The following is a 14,726-nucleotide window of genomic DNA, read 5'->3' as shown; positions in this document are numbered from 1 at the left end:
TATAAGAAGTAACTGTAAAAGTAGCTTTTCATTTTCCAATACTAAATATGATACAGTGTTCAAGCAAAAAGAAGTTTAGTCTTTAGAGCAAAATGATGACTCACGGCTGACAACAATTTTTGTTGCTAGCACTGCCCTTGTGGGGTTTTTGTTCTGCACTGTGAAGTATGTCAGCAATATGAAAAAAAACTTCCAGTAATATTTTAAACATACTTATTGCAGAAACGAAGAAAACTGGGAGATTAAACCTCAAGAATAATGACAGTCTCTCTCTATGCGAGAAACACTTTAATAAATTGTAAATACAGCATCATATGAATACAGTATCATATTTGCACAAGTGTCTGTGTAAATCCAGCTTTTGTCTAAGCAATGCTTGAAATGGCATGAATCTTCTGCATCCACAACATCCTGCAGCAAGAAGCTGCACAGCTTACTTATACACAACATAAAGAAAGACTTCTTTTTGTTCACTCTGAACCTACTTTATTGAATTTGAGTATTGGAATGGAGACTGAGTTTTAACTTGCTAGTCTACTTTTACCATTTTTTATCATTTTAATTATTATTACTTCTCTCACATACTACAGCTCACACAAAAAATCAGCATCTCACTGTTCATACCAGGGATAATCTACTCAAGTATGGACGAAAGCTCACCCCAGAAGGAATCTAACAATCTGTTGTTATTCTGATAAAAATAATTTTCTTCCATTAAGTGAAAGTCAGAAGTCTACAAGTGCAAAAAAACCTTTGAAAATTCTTACTTTTGAACTGAAACAAAACGTCCAATTAAATCAGAAACAAAGCACATATTAAAAATGTGAAATGTCATACTGAGATTAACTGTTCTGTTTAACTTCTGATTATGTCACTAGCAAAAATACTAGCAAAAAAGCCTTTTGTTCACAAGAATATCACATTAATTTGTACATCTGATTTATGGAGACAGGGACTATCAACTTCTGTGCAATCAAGAGTACAAGAAATTTTTCAGATCCACAACAAGAAGAGAAAGAAGAAACAATGAGCATTGAAAATCTCAGGTTCTTCTGCAAGAATCCTGGATTGCGTGGCAAAAACGTCCACATTTAACTAGGAACTGTGGGAAACCATAAAAGGATTATATTATATTTGGACAAGGAATTAAATATGTTTTAAGTGAAATTATCTGAGCTTTCTGAGTCTGCAAAACTCCACTAAAAATGTCACAAGAGCACATAATTACCTTCTCTCTTTTCACATGTTTCTTACCAGACTCTTCTGTTTCACTTACTGGCCCAATTTCATAGGAAACACCTATGCCTGTCAAATTATTCTGGTGCCTCTAAAGTCTGAAGGCTGTTCTGTGCTTGTCCTGGCATAGTTCAGAACTGCACAGATTACATGGTTTTTTAAAATATAGATGATGTCTAGGAATATCAATAACCACTAAGAACAGCTGCAATTCAGCAGCTGGAGCCCATCCTACTAAAGGGATAGGTAGCTAGTAGTAGCCTCATGTGACGGCCCTGCACAGCTCCTCACCAGCTCTCATATGCAGCGTTCCAGTTGTGGTAGAGAATCAGCAGCCTAATGTGCCCAGATGTGGCAAAACTGGTGACAAATCTGACTACTTGTAACTAAAATTCGGTTAGTTAACTTCTTTGTTCTGTGTTTTTGACCCAGCTGTTAATTTCCTTCTCTCTGATATGCCTTTCACTTATCCCCACTGATCCCATTTTTCTTTAACCCCAGCTTTACTTTGTTTTCCAAGCATACTGTGCATGAGCTCAACTGAGGCTTTGCAATAAGCTTCAGCAAGAAGAAGGTCCAAGGGGAAATGGCAGGCACAGCACTGGATTCGCTGACTGGTCCTTCCCTTCTACCAGGGTTGAAGGCTTGTGAAGCAGCAGAATGTTCTCACCTAATTTTAACCTAGGAACCCAACACTGGGTTGTCAGTCACCTCAAACTGCTCTCATACCAGTGGACAGCTTTGGCACCTCAGGATTTAGACTGTCATTAAACTGAACTCTAAACAGAGATACTCATCTCTCTCCACTCAGTACAAGAGCGTGAATGGGCTTGATCCTGACTTCAGTGCATAAAGACAAATGCGTAAAGATAAATGGAGAAATCTCGGTCTAGCCCTATACCTTCTGCGAATGTGACCGTGTTGGTGAAGGGAAACAGAAAGACGGCTTCCATCAGCTCCATCTAATCGAGAGTGGCCCACAGCAGGTACTTTCCTAAACAGGTCCCTGCCTGTGGCACAGGTAGCCAGCCCAAGATAACCCCGTAAATACATTAAGAGTTGTTATTTGCAAACCATTTGAAGGAATTTTTTCAGAACTGTTAAATCAGTCATAAGTATCGCAGGGAAAGAGCAGTCTTAGCAATGCCGGAGGAGCTGTGCACATGTCCAACGTATAGTTAAGCAAGCAGTGATAGGGCACCCATGGACGTATAGTTTTCAATACGTGAAAGCATAAACTAGAAGAGGCTTAGGAGCAGGACCCATCCATGACAAAGGCCACCAAAATCTTTCAAATTTTTACACAAAACTTTCATAACAAAAGTGTGGACGATATGAGGGAGAAAAGAAAGACTTCTTAAAAAGGAACTGATAGAAAAATTTTGTCCAGGTTTATAGAGCACAGAAAACTATTTAAATAAGACAACAGCTTTTAAGCCACTAAGTCTGAGCTTGGGAAGAATATACCTCCTCTCTCCATATATGTGTTTACTGTTGCTTTAAGGAAGTATCAACTACTTAAAAAAAACCGTACACAAAAGTTTTGCAAAAGATCAAGACCCAGATAATACAACAACTTAATTTCAGTATCTTGATGAAAGCCAAAACTTGATCACATTTGTTTTCTGGGGTAAGAGGAACCTACTGCTTCTAACTGAAAAAGAAAAGCAAACAAACCCACATGAAAACACCCCCCCCCCAAATTAAAAACAAAGTCAAACCCAGAGTAATTATGCAGACTCCAATACACATCCATATATTCTAAAAGCCACAGACTTCAACATGCATTCATATATTTAGAAAGATTCCTTTCTCAAACACATTGCACACGTGATTTTGTGTATATAAACGCACACAGCAGCTGTATTTTAGTCCCTACTTACTTTCAGCAAATGTACCAAAAGAGACAACACTGCATACATTTTCTTCAGGTACACACTCATGCAGAAAAGCAACTGAGTCCTAGCAAATAATATTAAAGCTCACATTGCACATGCAAGATCAGTCACATCAAGTACTTCAAGAAATCTAAAACCAACCCCCCCCCAACCAAACTTCAAAACAAAACCTCCTGATAGCATTGCCAAATCATAGCTGCTTCTTACCGCACTACTGAGAAACACATCTGCAACCTTGGACTTTCTGACAGATTTCAAATTTCTGCCATCTACTAACTACTGACATGCTTGAACTGTTAAAAAATGTTTGTGGTTTTTTTTTTTTTAATAATGGGAAAAGTATTTTTCACCCCTCATTTCCAAAAACAGCTGGAGCAGTTTGGCATAAATGTTTAAAAAATATCTCTTAACTAGTAAAGGACTGCCAAATTCCAGCAAGAAAGGTAAAATGACTGGGAAATAGGACAAGCAACCGAAAATCTTTTCTTAAAATGGAAACACTTGTGCAATTTTAACTCCCCATTACAAGCATTATTATGTCCTCTGAAAGTGAAAAACACAAAAGCACTCTTTGAAGTGGACAGTCGGGCTATGGTCTGAAGGCCTCTTGATTTCACTCTTAAGAAAAATCAAAGGAGTTCATCTTAATGAAGACAGAGCTTAAAAGCATCAGGTTCTGGTTTAGTGTACAGCCTTTCCCATATCCCTCAATTTTTAACACAAGCATTTTACAAATAAATAGAAACAACTTGCACTTCACACAACCTTTAAAACTTTTACTGATCCCCGGGTTTCTTTAGTCTATTTTCTGTTAGAATCTGTGCAAGACGTGCCACAGGCTCAGGATTAAGAAATAATAATAAAAAAAATCAGTGACTACACAAAAAAAAAAATCCAATTCAATCCCCTTTCAACTTACAAAAATGTGCCTCATAGGGACCATAAAACCCATGTAATTACCTGCTGCAGGATCTGTAACCGCTTGACTGGTGATGCCAGATGGTGGTTCTTGAAGCTGGTATGTTGCATTTGTGGAGGGTGTCGTTGGGCTGGTGTTGCTGTTTGTCATGTAATGTGAAGGATATGGTGAGCTATTATAATACTGTGCATACTGCCCCTGGCCAAAACTGGGATAAGAGGGATACTCCTGCAAGACAAAAAAGCAACTGAATAGTCCATCAAAGTTTTGCTACTTTTTAGTATAAATTCCAAAATATAACTACAAACACATGTCAGACTTTCAGCACGTATGCTGCAGGACCTAAAAATGCAAAGCAGTAAAATGAAATCTGAATTATGCATAATTTAGTATGTCTTCTCATAAAATAGTTTATTAGACACAGCACTGAAGATGTGTGAATAAGAACATTAACCCCAGACAGTTCTACTATTGGAAGATGACAAATTGAAGAATAACATCTATAAACATTAGTTTAACTTGAAAGGATGCTAATTTATTTCAAAAAGCTATTTGAGGGTTAGATTTTTTCAGTGGATGAGATTCTAAGTTTGCCAAAGTTTCCTCAACTCATATTTACAAATTTACCTGCTGTGAGCTATTAAATCCAGTAGAATTTGTGAGTGAATTATTTCCCGCATATATTCCTGATGATGTTGTAAAACTGCTGCCTGAAATGAAATGAAAAATTATGTGAATGACTAAAACATGGTATCAGAAAATAACTTCCATCATGTAATTATATCATAAGGATATGGCATATTTGTAATATTTCCCATATGTTGACCAGTTTGGTTGTCATCAGCTCTGTAACATGTTAATATACGGAAAGTGATAATTCATCGTTCCTACACCCCATGTTTTGTTACTGCAATAAAAACAAAACCTTGAAATTTAGACAGGAATTTGGAGCCACCTCAGATCTGATTGAATATTAGGCTATGCCACCCCTCTGACTAATACCCAGCACTGGGGAAATAATGAGGTTTTCTTTACTTCCAGGTTTTGTTGACAATGCTGTCTTCCCTCACTGAAGCCCATTGGCTCCATTTCTCCTCCCACCTTCAAGAACCAGTTTCTCTCCTCTCCCTGAGACTCAGCCCCTCTCTCAGGAACAGCAGAAGCTGTAGCTCCCTGCACCAAATGGCTCACCCTGATTGCAAAGCCATTAGGATTTGCTCATCAATCATAGACAGCCTTGGGCTGCAAACCTTCTTTTTTGATAGTCTCCCAGGCATGAAACAAGGGAGAAAAGTACACCTCTGAGAAAGAAGTCCCAAGATTGAATTCAGCCCAGAGAGACTGAATTACTGCCTTTACCTCCCCCCTCCCCCCCGTTCACGAGCCACCAAAAATAGACAGATGGGGCTCTTGTTTAATACCTAACCTGAGAAGCTGTTCCACTAAAAGGGCAGCAACCCCCTTTCAGCTGTTTTGCCCTTTTTGGTTATAACCCAGGAGTGACATAGCCACCAGCTGAGACATATGGATGTACAGGGTGAAGCTACATAAGCCACCAGAAAGTCTGTAATGAGGCAACCTATTGAACTCGTCCAGCGGGAGAGCACCAGCCAGTGAGAGCTCCCATTAGAGCGCACGGGTTGTTTACAGCCTCCCTCGCCGCCGAAACCTGCCTTAGTGCAAAGATATACCGAGACCTTGGGAGCAAAAGCTTGCAGGTGAGCAAATGAGGCAACGAGGGGTGGAAATCAACAGGGAGCAAGGCACACGGATGCACCGATCCTCTGATGCATCAGACACAACTCAATTAGCAACAAAATCCTATGCAGCGGTTACTCATTGGGAAAAGCGACGTTTCTTGCAACTCCAAACAGCGAGGAATGCAGGCAGGGCTGCATGCTTACTACAGCCCCTGAAGGGCATTTGTGAGCTATTTACTTTTTTAAATAGAAAAATTCAAATCGATAGGTATCCTAGCTGTAAGAAGTCGGAAGGAAAGATACTTAAATGTTTTGATTGCAAAAGACACATAAAAGTTAAGCCTCAAAGCAGGAGATGTAAAGTACAATAGCAGTGGGAGTAAAAGATGCAGCTTAAACTCAACATGTGATAATGACTGTAAACATTTCTCTTGTATTTTCTATCAGTGCAAAAGCTCTGTGGTTGTTGAAAGATGCTACTAATCCTGTGAACTAAAATCAGATTACTTCAGCAGAAGAGCTGACATCCAAGTTTAGCAGATAGTACAGATAAACAGTACTAATGAGAAAAACATGTTGTTTTAAAATTTAATTTAAAATTGGAAAACAGATGTTATTTTTTATTATAACAAACCCCAGAGCCAAAATACAGCTGAAAAATATTTTAAATTGCAAAACTTTGAAATGCTATTTTATTTCTAAGAGTGCTTTGGCTGGAAGAATCTAAGTCACTGTGTCTCTTTTTATTTCTGTAGTTATTTCTGAGTGATGCAGTAATACATTCAAACACAGGTTTTATAGGTACACGGTTTGAGCCGTTCTAAAAAGACATAAAAGGCCTCTCATAGTTGTAAGAAAAAAAAAAAACCAAAACAAAACACACCAAAAACCCAAAGCTTTTTTTGAGGAATACATTACCTTTCCACAGAAAGTTTGGCAAACAATTTGCAACAGCAAATGAGAAAAGTAATTACATGCCAGCCAGCATCTCTCCCTCTCAGACAAAGACACACATACTAACATGCAGATCTCTCTCTTTCATCTCATGGTCAGCACTGGCTCCTATGGAGGAGGGGTAGGGGTCTCTTAGACCGTAACAAACATGAAGCAGGTTTCTCAGAAACGGCTCTGTGGGCCACCCAGAACTACTGGCCTAAAGTTGTTTTTTAAATACTGCAGGTTTTGCCATTTGTTTTTTAAATACTCAGCCACAGCATACCATAGAGCTGCTGTCCTGCCTGAGCTGAACAAACACAAAAATAAAAATCTCTACGAAATGCATGAGATTTATTGCCCCAAGTTGGGCAGCTATGTAGCTTTAAAATGTGATAAAAGCTGTAAATTGCAGGTCAAAGGTCTATTTTGCAAAGAGCGCGGACCCACATTAAAGCTGGGAATCCCAGTCAGTGTCGGAAGACGGCCGGACCCTGCTGGGACCAGGGGCGGGCTCCAGGCACGGAGCTCGCCCCCATGCCTCGGCGAGGTGCAGGTTGGGGTCCTCCCCTGGGTATTGGCCACAGCAGTCCATTTGCTTTCCTAGCTCAGCCTCCTTGCCATGGGCTATGTCTATCATCAGGGTACAATGTATGTGGCAGAAGTTTAGTGCAGCTCTCCTGGGAAAGCCTAAGTCGGCCAGATGGGCTATTTAAACTCAAAGGTTTCTTCCGTTTGCTTACAGTGTTTAAAAATCCTTGGCAAACTCCCCCTTGTTGTCCTAGTAACTGCTTGGCCATCCAACACAATATTTTTAGACTGTATAATAATAACCAAATACCTTAACGTTTACTTTTTTATGGTTGAATTCCCAAACCAATTGGCTAGTATATTCTCAAACATCGCAGTCTTGGTAACTGTAACAATGCTGGTGGTGCTCATCACGAGTCTAGTCCCTTCCAGCGGTAGGATACTCGGGCTCAGAGTAAAAGCCAGGCTCGTATCGCAATCAAAGGATACTCAGGAAGGCAGTTGCAAATGGAGCTCTTCCCTTGGCATTTCCCCTGGTCCTCCTCCACTCCATTTATCCTCACTGAGCAATCCCTATAACTCTGCCAATATAGGAACAACAGCCCATTCCCACAGCCATTAGTCATGTAAGTGGTCTTTCAACATCTATGAAGCAACTTATATGAAAAACAGCTTAGGGAACATACTCCTTAAAGTAAGGGTGGGGAGGAGTGGGGAGATGGGGTGGCAGAACCACTTCAGTCCTCTTCCCATCCTCTCCCCTCCACATCCCGCCCCGTTAAAGGGATGATAAATTTGTAACAAACAAAAATCTAGTTACCAGAATAACCTTAGCAAGGAATCACAGGCAGCGATTTTCCTCAGCATTTCCAAAAGTTGGCAGTCTCTCCCTCCGCTATTGTTTGGTGACTAATCACACTGTAATTTTAGCAGGGTCAGGAAAAGCACTGGGTTTAATTGGCTGCACACGCACCACCAGGCAGCGCCTTTACATTGCAGGGAGACATTCACCCCAGGGAGAGGAACCAGAATAACTCCAAAGCTTTTGAGCACAAGGTAACCCCACTCAGGGAGCACAAGCAAGAAACGCCCTTTACTGCAGGCGAGAATGCCAGCAGGGACCGGAGCACGCTGTCATGTAATGCTCCATTGCAAAGTAGGTTGTGGGAGCCATCATCTCCATTTAGCAGCTCCGCAGCCACATGCAGAAGAGGAACACCTACTGCAGGCTACGACAAGGCTGAAGCTGCATCCTGTCCATATACTACTAGAGGGGAAAGGGAGAATAAACTTATTTCCCCCTCTGGAGGTTTCTGCACAAACGACTGAACAGCAGCAGCACTACCCCCATCTTCCGTCAAGAGAATCAACTTTGTCCTTAAATAATAGTTGAAATTATGAATAGGTTCTCCTTCCAAAATTAAATGAGGAAAGGGAAACAAATGTTCCTTTTTACTTTTAACATCTGTTCAATCAAAAGAAAGAATTAAGTCAACTTAAAGTTGTTTCAAATTCAAAAGTTAGCCTAATGAAAACATCAAAAAGATATATAATCTCATGTATAGTACAGATATATACTGTCAACATTTACTGCAAGAAAGACCTGTTCAGCAATGTGATTCTTTTCTACTTATCTTCAAACAACTCCACGAACATTTTCATTTGAAATATTCTTCTTATTTCCATTCCTATGGTCTCTAAGGTTTCTGTAGGAGACCAGTCCTTCCCTCACCCACCGTTCATGAGCACAACAGAAATTACATACACACCATGGGGACCCCCAGACTCTGACGTGTGGCTCCTCTGCCCATGGCAGACAGTCAGCGATCTCCTGCCTTCCACGGTGAACAGCTCACAGCCCAAGCATGGCACAGCTGGAGCAGAACCCAGAATCAGACACCCTCCTTCCCCCAGCCCTGCAGACAATACTATCCTCAAATCAATGCCTCTGACCCTCCTCTCATTACGGCTTCACATCTGGGTCATCTTTAACACATTTCTTTTGCAGAATACTTTTAGATCCTCGCCTTTCAATGTGTACAGCTGAAATGCTTTCCAAGACCTTACTGTTCCATCTCTTGACAACTGTCACCCTTTCATGACCTTGACAGTTCTGATCTTATACACATTTTGCATATTGTAGAAAACAAAGCAATACCTTTATGACAGACCTCTATGTAGCCCATTGACTGAGTCCCAGCTTTGCTCTACTAATGCCAAAATTCACTGCTTACTCCTAAAATTTTCCAGCAAGCACTCCCTCACATTATCCCATGCTGCTCCCGCTTTCCTCCCTCCATTGAATGATTTCCCATAGACATCTGCAAAACTACTTCACTGTCCTCCCTACAATCCCTTTTTATTGACATCCCTCTGCTCTGTATCTTACAAAACCCCCCATCTTTAGAGTTGTTAGATAACCAATATGGGGTGACAACTGTTTATTATGCCTAAACAGTGTCAGCTTTATTGTTCCATTAGGCCCTCCTAACTTCAGTATTTTATTTCAGCCTCCAACTTCTACGGGCACTATATTTTCATTTGGCTGCGTAAGTTAGCACAACAGGATCCCGATACATGACTGTGGCATGAAGGCACTACTGCAACAGATATTATAGGCAACACAGACATAATTTTTCAGTAACTCTGTTTCCTACCAACCATGAATTACCAGTTCCTTAAAAGCTGGAATGTCATACCAGGAGTTCCTCATAGCTGCTGCTGGCAAGCATTTTGAGCTGTCTCCTACAGAGAGGTAGGGTTTTTTTCGGGGTGGTGGCAGAAAGGGTATGTGGGTTTGTTTTTTTGTTAGTGTGGCTATCTGCAGAAAGCAAAACCAATAACCCGGTTACAGTTACATTTACTCTGATGAGTAGAAGATCACCACTATTCTGCATGAAGATGAAAGATTGCATACTACTCTTACACTATCTTCCTCTTATTTGTCAGAGCACACTACAAATAAGCAATACTTCAGACGTCAGATGTTCACTTCTGCCCTATGGAACTACTCAGCACACAGTTCAAAAGGGAATTAAAAAAAAAAATCAAAACCCAACTCTCTTGTGTCTGAGTGAAGGACTGGATCAATATACCCTTAAAGTCATGAAACAAAAGCCTACCCTCATTCACTTGGTCTCTGAAAGCACTTCTGCCTGAAGACATTTCATGGAGTGTTTATATGATGGAGCACAGTTTAAATGGAGCGTGATAATAATAAGGAGAGGTGCTGAACTTTTAGAAAATGTCGTCCAATTCTGTGAGCGATCACTTGTTTCAACAATTCTAAAATCTGCAACACACCTGATTTAGACTGTCCAATTCAGGGGTGAATAGTCCTGCAGCAGACATCCAAAAGTAGCTATTTGTAGTAAACAAAGATATTTTTTTTATTTTCCCTTAAAGTGGTGAAATCCAGAAGCAGGCACACCCAGCAACTTCCCAGTACCGAAGGGGAAAAAGGAATTGGGAAAACAAGGTGGAAAGATATTACGTAAACTAAACAGGCAAGTAAGGCTACAAAATATAATTGATAATAATAGCCCACACATACAAAGACTTACAGCTTTTAAATAGACTTCAAAGAAACAGACTTCAATCATTACTTAGCTACCTCCACAGCTGCAGTAGGTATTTTTATCTTCTTCTCCCTCCCAAACACACTCAGGTGTCAAATTATATTTGGCACTTCCTAAATTCATAATCCTGACACGTTTTCCAGGACTTGCTTTGTCACATTCGCTATTTTTTAATCTACTGCTATTCGGAGACACATTTTTACTGTAATAACACTACAACACTTCATTATTTAAAAATTAACAAAGCGAGAGATCTTCCAAGCTGCTAAGAGCTGGCCCGTCACTGCTCTCAGCAAAAGCAAGCATCGTTTCAGCTCCAGCTGCAGTAATATCAGAGGTAAGTTATCAAGCAAACATTCGTTTTTACCCTAGAAATGTAAAGCAATAAGGAGAAAAAAACCAAAACCATAACATTAACTGTGTCTAATTAATGGTAATATCTGTTTATACAGACCTTGCATTTGGTAGCTATAGGGAGCCTGTCCAGGTTGAGGTGTGCTAAAGCTGGCACCGTAGCTTAGAAATCCTGTCTGTCCAGGTGACTGTGACTGTGCCAATCCACCTTCTGTCTTGATGCCTGCCCACAATGCACCTAAATCAGTTAGTGACAGCAAATCTATTTGTTCATATTCAAACAGGGATGGAAAAAAGATCACTTAATTAACAGCATTTTTAACATATACCTATTATTGCATGCATGAGAGAATGAATATCAAGAGCATGCACAACTGAACAGGGTAAGGGCAGTCTAAAAGCACACATAAAACTGAAGTTCACCAGGGAGAGGTTAAATTCAAAACTGTGTTTCCAGTAACTGCAAAAGAAATTTATACATGAACAGGAAGTTGCATTATTCCTTTTTTCCTTTCCTGCCAGAGGCTAACTTTTCCATATATTCATGACATTTCACAGGGGTAGATTAGCAACTTTATATGATTTTAATGAAGCACAGCATAGCCAAGCTCTCCTGCCATCTACCCATTAATGACATAACTGAGATTTGCATTGTATAGTATTCATACATGAAAATTAAATGGCTCTGAGTGCAATGGCTTTCTAAGGAATTAGAAGTGGATAAAGAGAACTAGCAGCATTAAGTGTAGTGATGATTTTCAAAGCTAATTAAACACTATAGGAAGCATTCAGTCTTTTAACAAATAAATACCTACTAGACAGGAACTATTCCTGAAGCAGTCTCCCAAACTGGGAAAAATATAGCAGAAAATCAGTAATCTGCACTGACAGGGAAATCCATTACACATCACATTACCCTCTCATTTCCAAATTTATTAATAAAAGAATCTAAAGTCCAATTAAATGAATGGCTTGCCTCCCAACTTCAGTGATTCTTCCCCTAATTTGTAAGGCAACAAGCAAGTAAATACCAGCAAGTGAAACACTGAGGAAATGCACACAATTCAGCCTCTGTCTCTTAGTTTTAATTATAAGGTTGTCCCAACATGAACTACCATTTAAAAATAATTATAGACAAAGCAATGGAAAAGTAATACAATACTCTTAGGTTTCACTGTGGCATTCAGTGATACCTCATTGTTCAGAAAGCACTGTTATTTGAACTGAATTAACTAAGTGTGAATTGGTAACATTCCTTTGAAAATGACTGTTAATCTAAGTCCATTTCCTGGTTGGATTTTTAAAAAAATAATATTCAACAATGTTTGAAGGTAGGAGAGGGCTGAGAAGTTACTGTGTTTGCAAAACTTCAATATCTCCCTATGTACAAACGGCAGCATATTTTCTTCTGCCATTTAAATAATTATTTTTCAACTGCTGTCATTAATTACCCTTAATTTCTTCTGCCAGACCTGCTAACTGCCAGACTAACCCTGTTTGCTTGTTTTTCCTTGATGCTTACTTGCTTCTTCTATTTCATGTTACAAATAAACAATTCCAAAGACAAATCTGACACCTCGTTACCAAGGGGAAACTCCTGCTATGGGTGTTTTGGTATCAGTGATCCCCATTTGCTGTCTGTTTCAGGACTTCTGAAATGCTGGTTAAATATCGCTTAGAGAAAGTTTAACTAAATCAAGCATTAACATTTCTAGTCCAGGTTTAACGGCCTGATTCAACTCTCCATCTCAAATGAAGTGGGAGGAGACAATCAAAGGCAGCGGCTGGAGGATGCCACTTGAGTGAAGACAACTTGGCACTGACGTGCTCTTTTGCAAAACTCCATGCTATGAAGAGCCTTTCATCTCCTGGGACTTACTCTTCCCACCTGCTCTCATCCAGAAGGCCTTCACTCATCAGACCTTGATGCTCCCTTCTCTTTCTCCCAAGTCTAACGTATGCAAGGAAGCAGAAAGGGACAGTGAGAAAACATAAGGGGACTGCCAGGGTCTGGAAAGAAAAGAAGTTGGTAAGCAAAGCTAGCTTTGCTGGTACTGCAGCAGGCAGGAGGAAGGCGCTTCAGGAAATTCTCCAGCCTCCTCAGGGGCTTTGCAGATGGACCAGAGCCAGGAGCCCCTGGGAGGCAGCTGTCATGGCATTCCCCTCCACCCCCTTTCCTGCCTTCATGGCTGCACCACGGTGGAGGTGGGGGAGTAGGAAAATGAAGAGGCTAGAGGGGCTTTCCAGACAGCACCTTCCCAAACGCTGCCCTAGAGAGAAAACTTCAGGGAGGCTGATAGAGGAATTCACAAATATTTTTTCTTCTAGTAAGCCCCAGAGTAAAGAAGCAAAAAAGAAAAAAGCCCCCCACTCCAACTCAGTTTTCCTTTCACGTGTGTCAGGTGTCCTCTCTTTATGCCTGCTGGAAGCTCTCTGCCTGGACGACAGAAAAGCAAGGCAGGTGGTACATGGGGTCTAAGCTGCAGACTGAAGAGGAGAATTTTGGCTCTAAACAAGGCTTCAGTTCTTGCCTATTGCAAATGGGCGACCCAGTGCTCCCCATGTGACTTAGTTGTGGAACACTGATTATATGATGTGCCTTAAGTATACAAAAATATATACGGTGTTAGGTCCCAAAACTTTTTGATAGTTATTTGCTTTTGAATATTACTCCTATAAAGTACATAAGCAAGAAGCACCTTAGCCCCAGTCACGAGGCAGTCTGAAAGGAACAAAATGCCTTAAAATCCACTTGGCTCAGGAGCTGGGGGTTTCTGTGGTCAAAACTAGCTCTGCAATGTAAAACATCAGGCAAAATTATCCAAAGTCCTCGGCACTGGGCAAAAAAACAGAACAAAACAAAAGAGCAGGCAGGCATGCTAACCCCCAGCAAGCAGTTGCCAAGTAAAGCAACTCTCAATTACAGCTCCGACGACAGCGAGACAGCTAAACTCAAGTAGTAAAATCAAGGCCTTGCTGAAGTCAGTGGGAATTTTATAGTTGACTTCAGTGAGCTCAGGATTTCATCCAGAGGAACCAAGCAAAAAAACAAAAAGTCACTGTTTGGGCTGCCCAAGCCACCACGGCCAGCCAAGTACGAACATGAGGTATCCACAGGAGAAACAGGTCAAGAAAACCACAGCAGGGAAAGGGGGTGTCTGTTATCACACTGCCTGATCCAGCTGGAAATAGCCAACAAGCTCTCATCAGCAACATGAGCTTCTGGGGGCAGGGGGAAGGATCTCCGTCTCCATAGTCTTGAAAATGTAGTTTGAATATCCTTGAAGTATTTTGTAAGTTTAAAATATAAGGGTTCAAATTGAAACGAAACATCCTATTTATGTTTGTAACCATATTTTTTGCAGTAAGTAATCCCAGGAAGAATGCTCCCTTGGGTCATAATTATTGATGATATATTAACAAAACACATTTTTTTAAGGTAAGCGGAAATAATAATCTATTGTACCTACTTTTCACAATAATCTGCTGTAGGATATACTTGAGACCCAGTGGATTTCAGCTTGCAGATTTCAGGCTGAAAGGTTCGCCCGTTTTGCACGTCAACTTTTTAATAATT

The 14,726-nt window shown here is 40.5% G+C and overlaps 1 protein-coding gene across 9 annotated transcripts in view; it reads right to left on the bottom strand.

The window, feature by feature from the left end:
* The window catches only part of EYA1 (EYA transcriptional coactivator and phosphatase 1), an 86,430-nt gene that overhangs the window by 53,300 nt on the left and 18,404 nt on the right, over nt 1-14,726 (bottom strand). For 5 of the 9 annotated variants that reach the window (XM_037381942.1, XM_037381943.1, XM_037381944.1 and 2 more), the window contains 3 exons: nt 11,250-11,387; nt 4,681-4,763; nt 4,095-4,281 (listed from right to left, as the gene is read on the bottom strand). In XM_037381942.1, the coding sequence (XP_037237839.1) occupies nt 4,095-4,281; nt 4,681-4,763; nt 11,250-11,387 (408 nt within the window). The remainder of the gene's footprint in view (nt 1-4,094; nt 4,282-4,680; nt 4,764-11,249; nt 11,388-14,726) is intronic. The other 4 variants (XM_037381945.1, XM_037381947.1, XM_037381948.1 and 1 more) reach the window with 1 other exon arrangement.

Source organism: Falco rusticolus, chromosome 3 (assembly GCF_015220075.1).
Source record: "Falco rusticolus isolate bFalRus1 chromosome 3, bFalRus1.pri, whole genome shotgun sequence".
NCBI lineage: Eukaryota > Metazoa > Chordata > Aves > Falconiformes > Falconidae > Falco > Falco rusticolus.
This window is presented reverse-complemented; position numbering and strand designations above follow the sequence as displayed.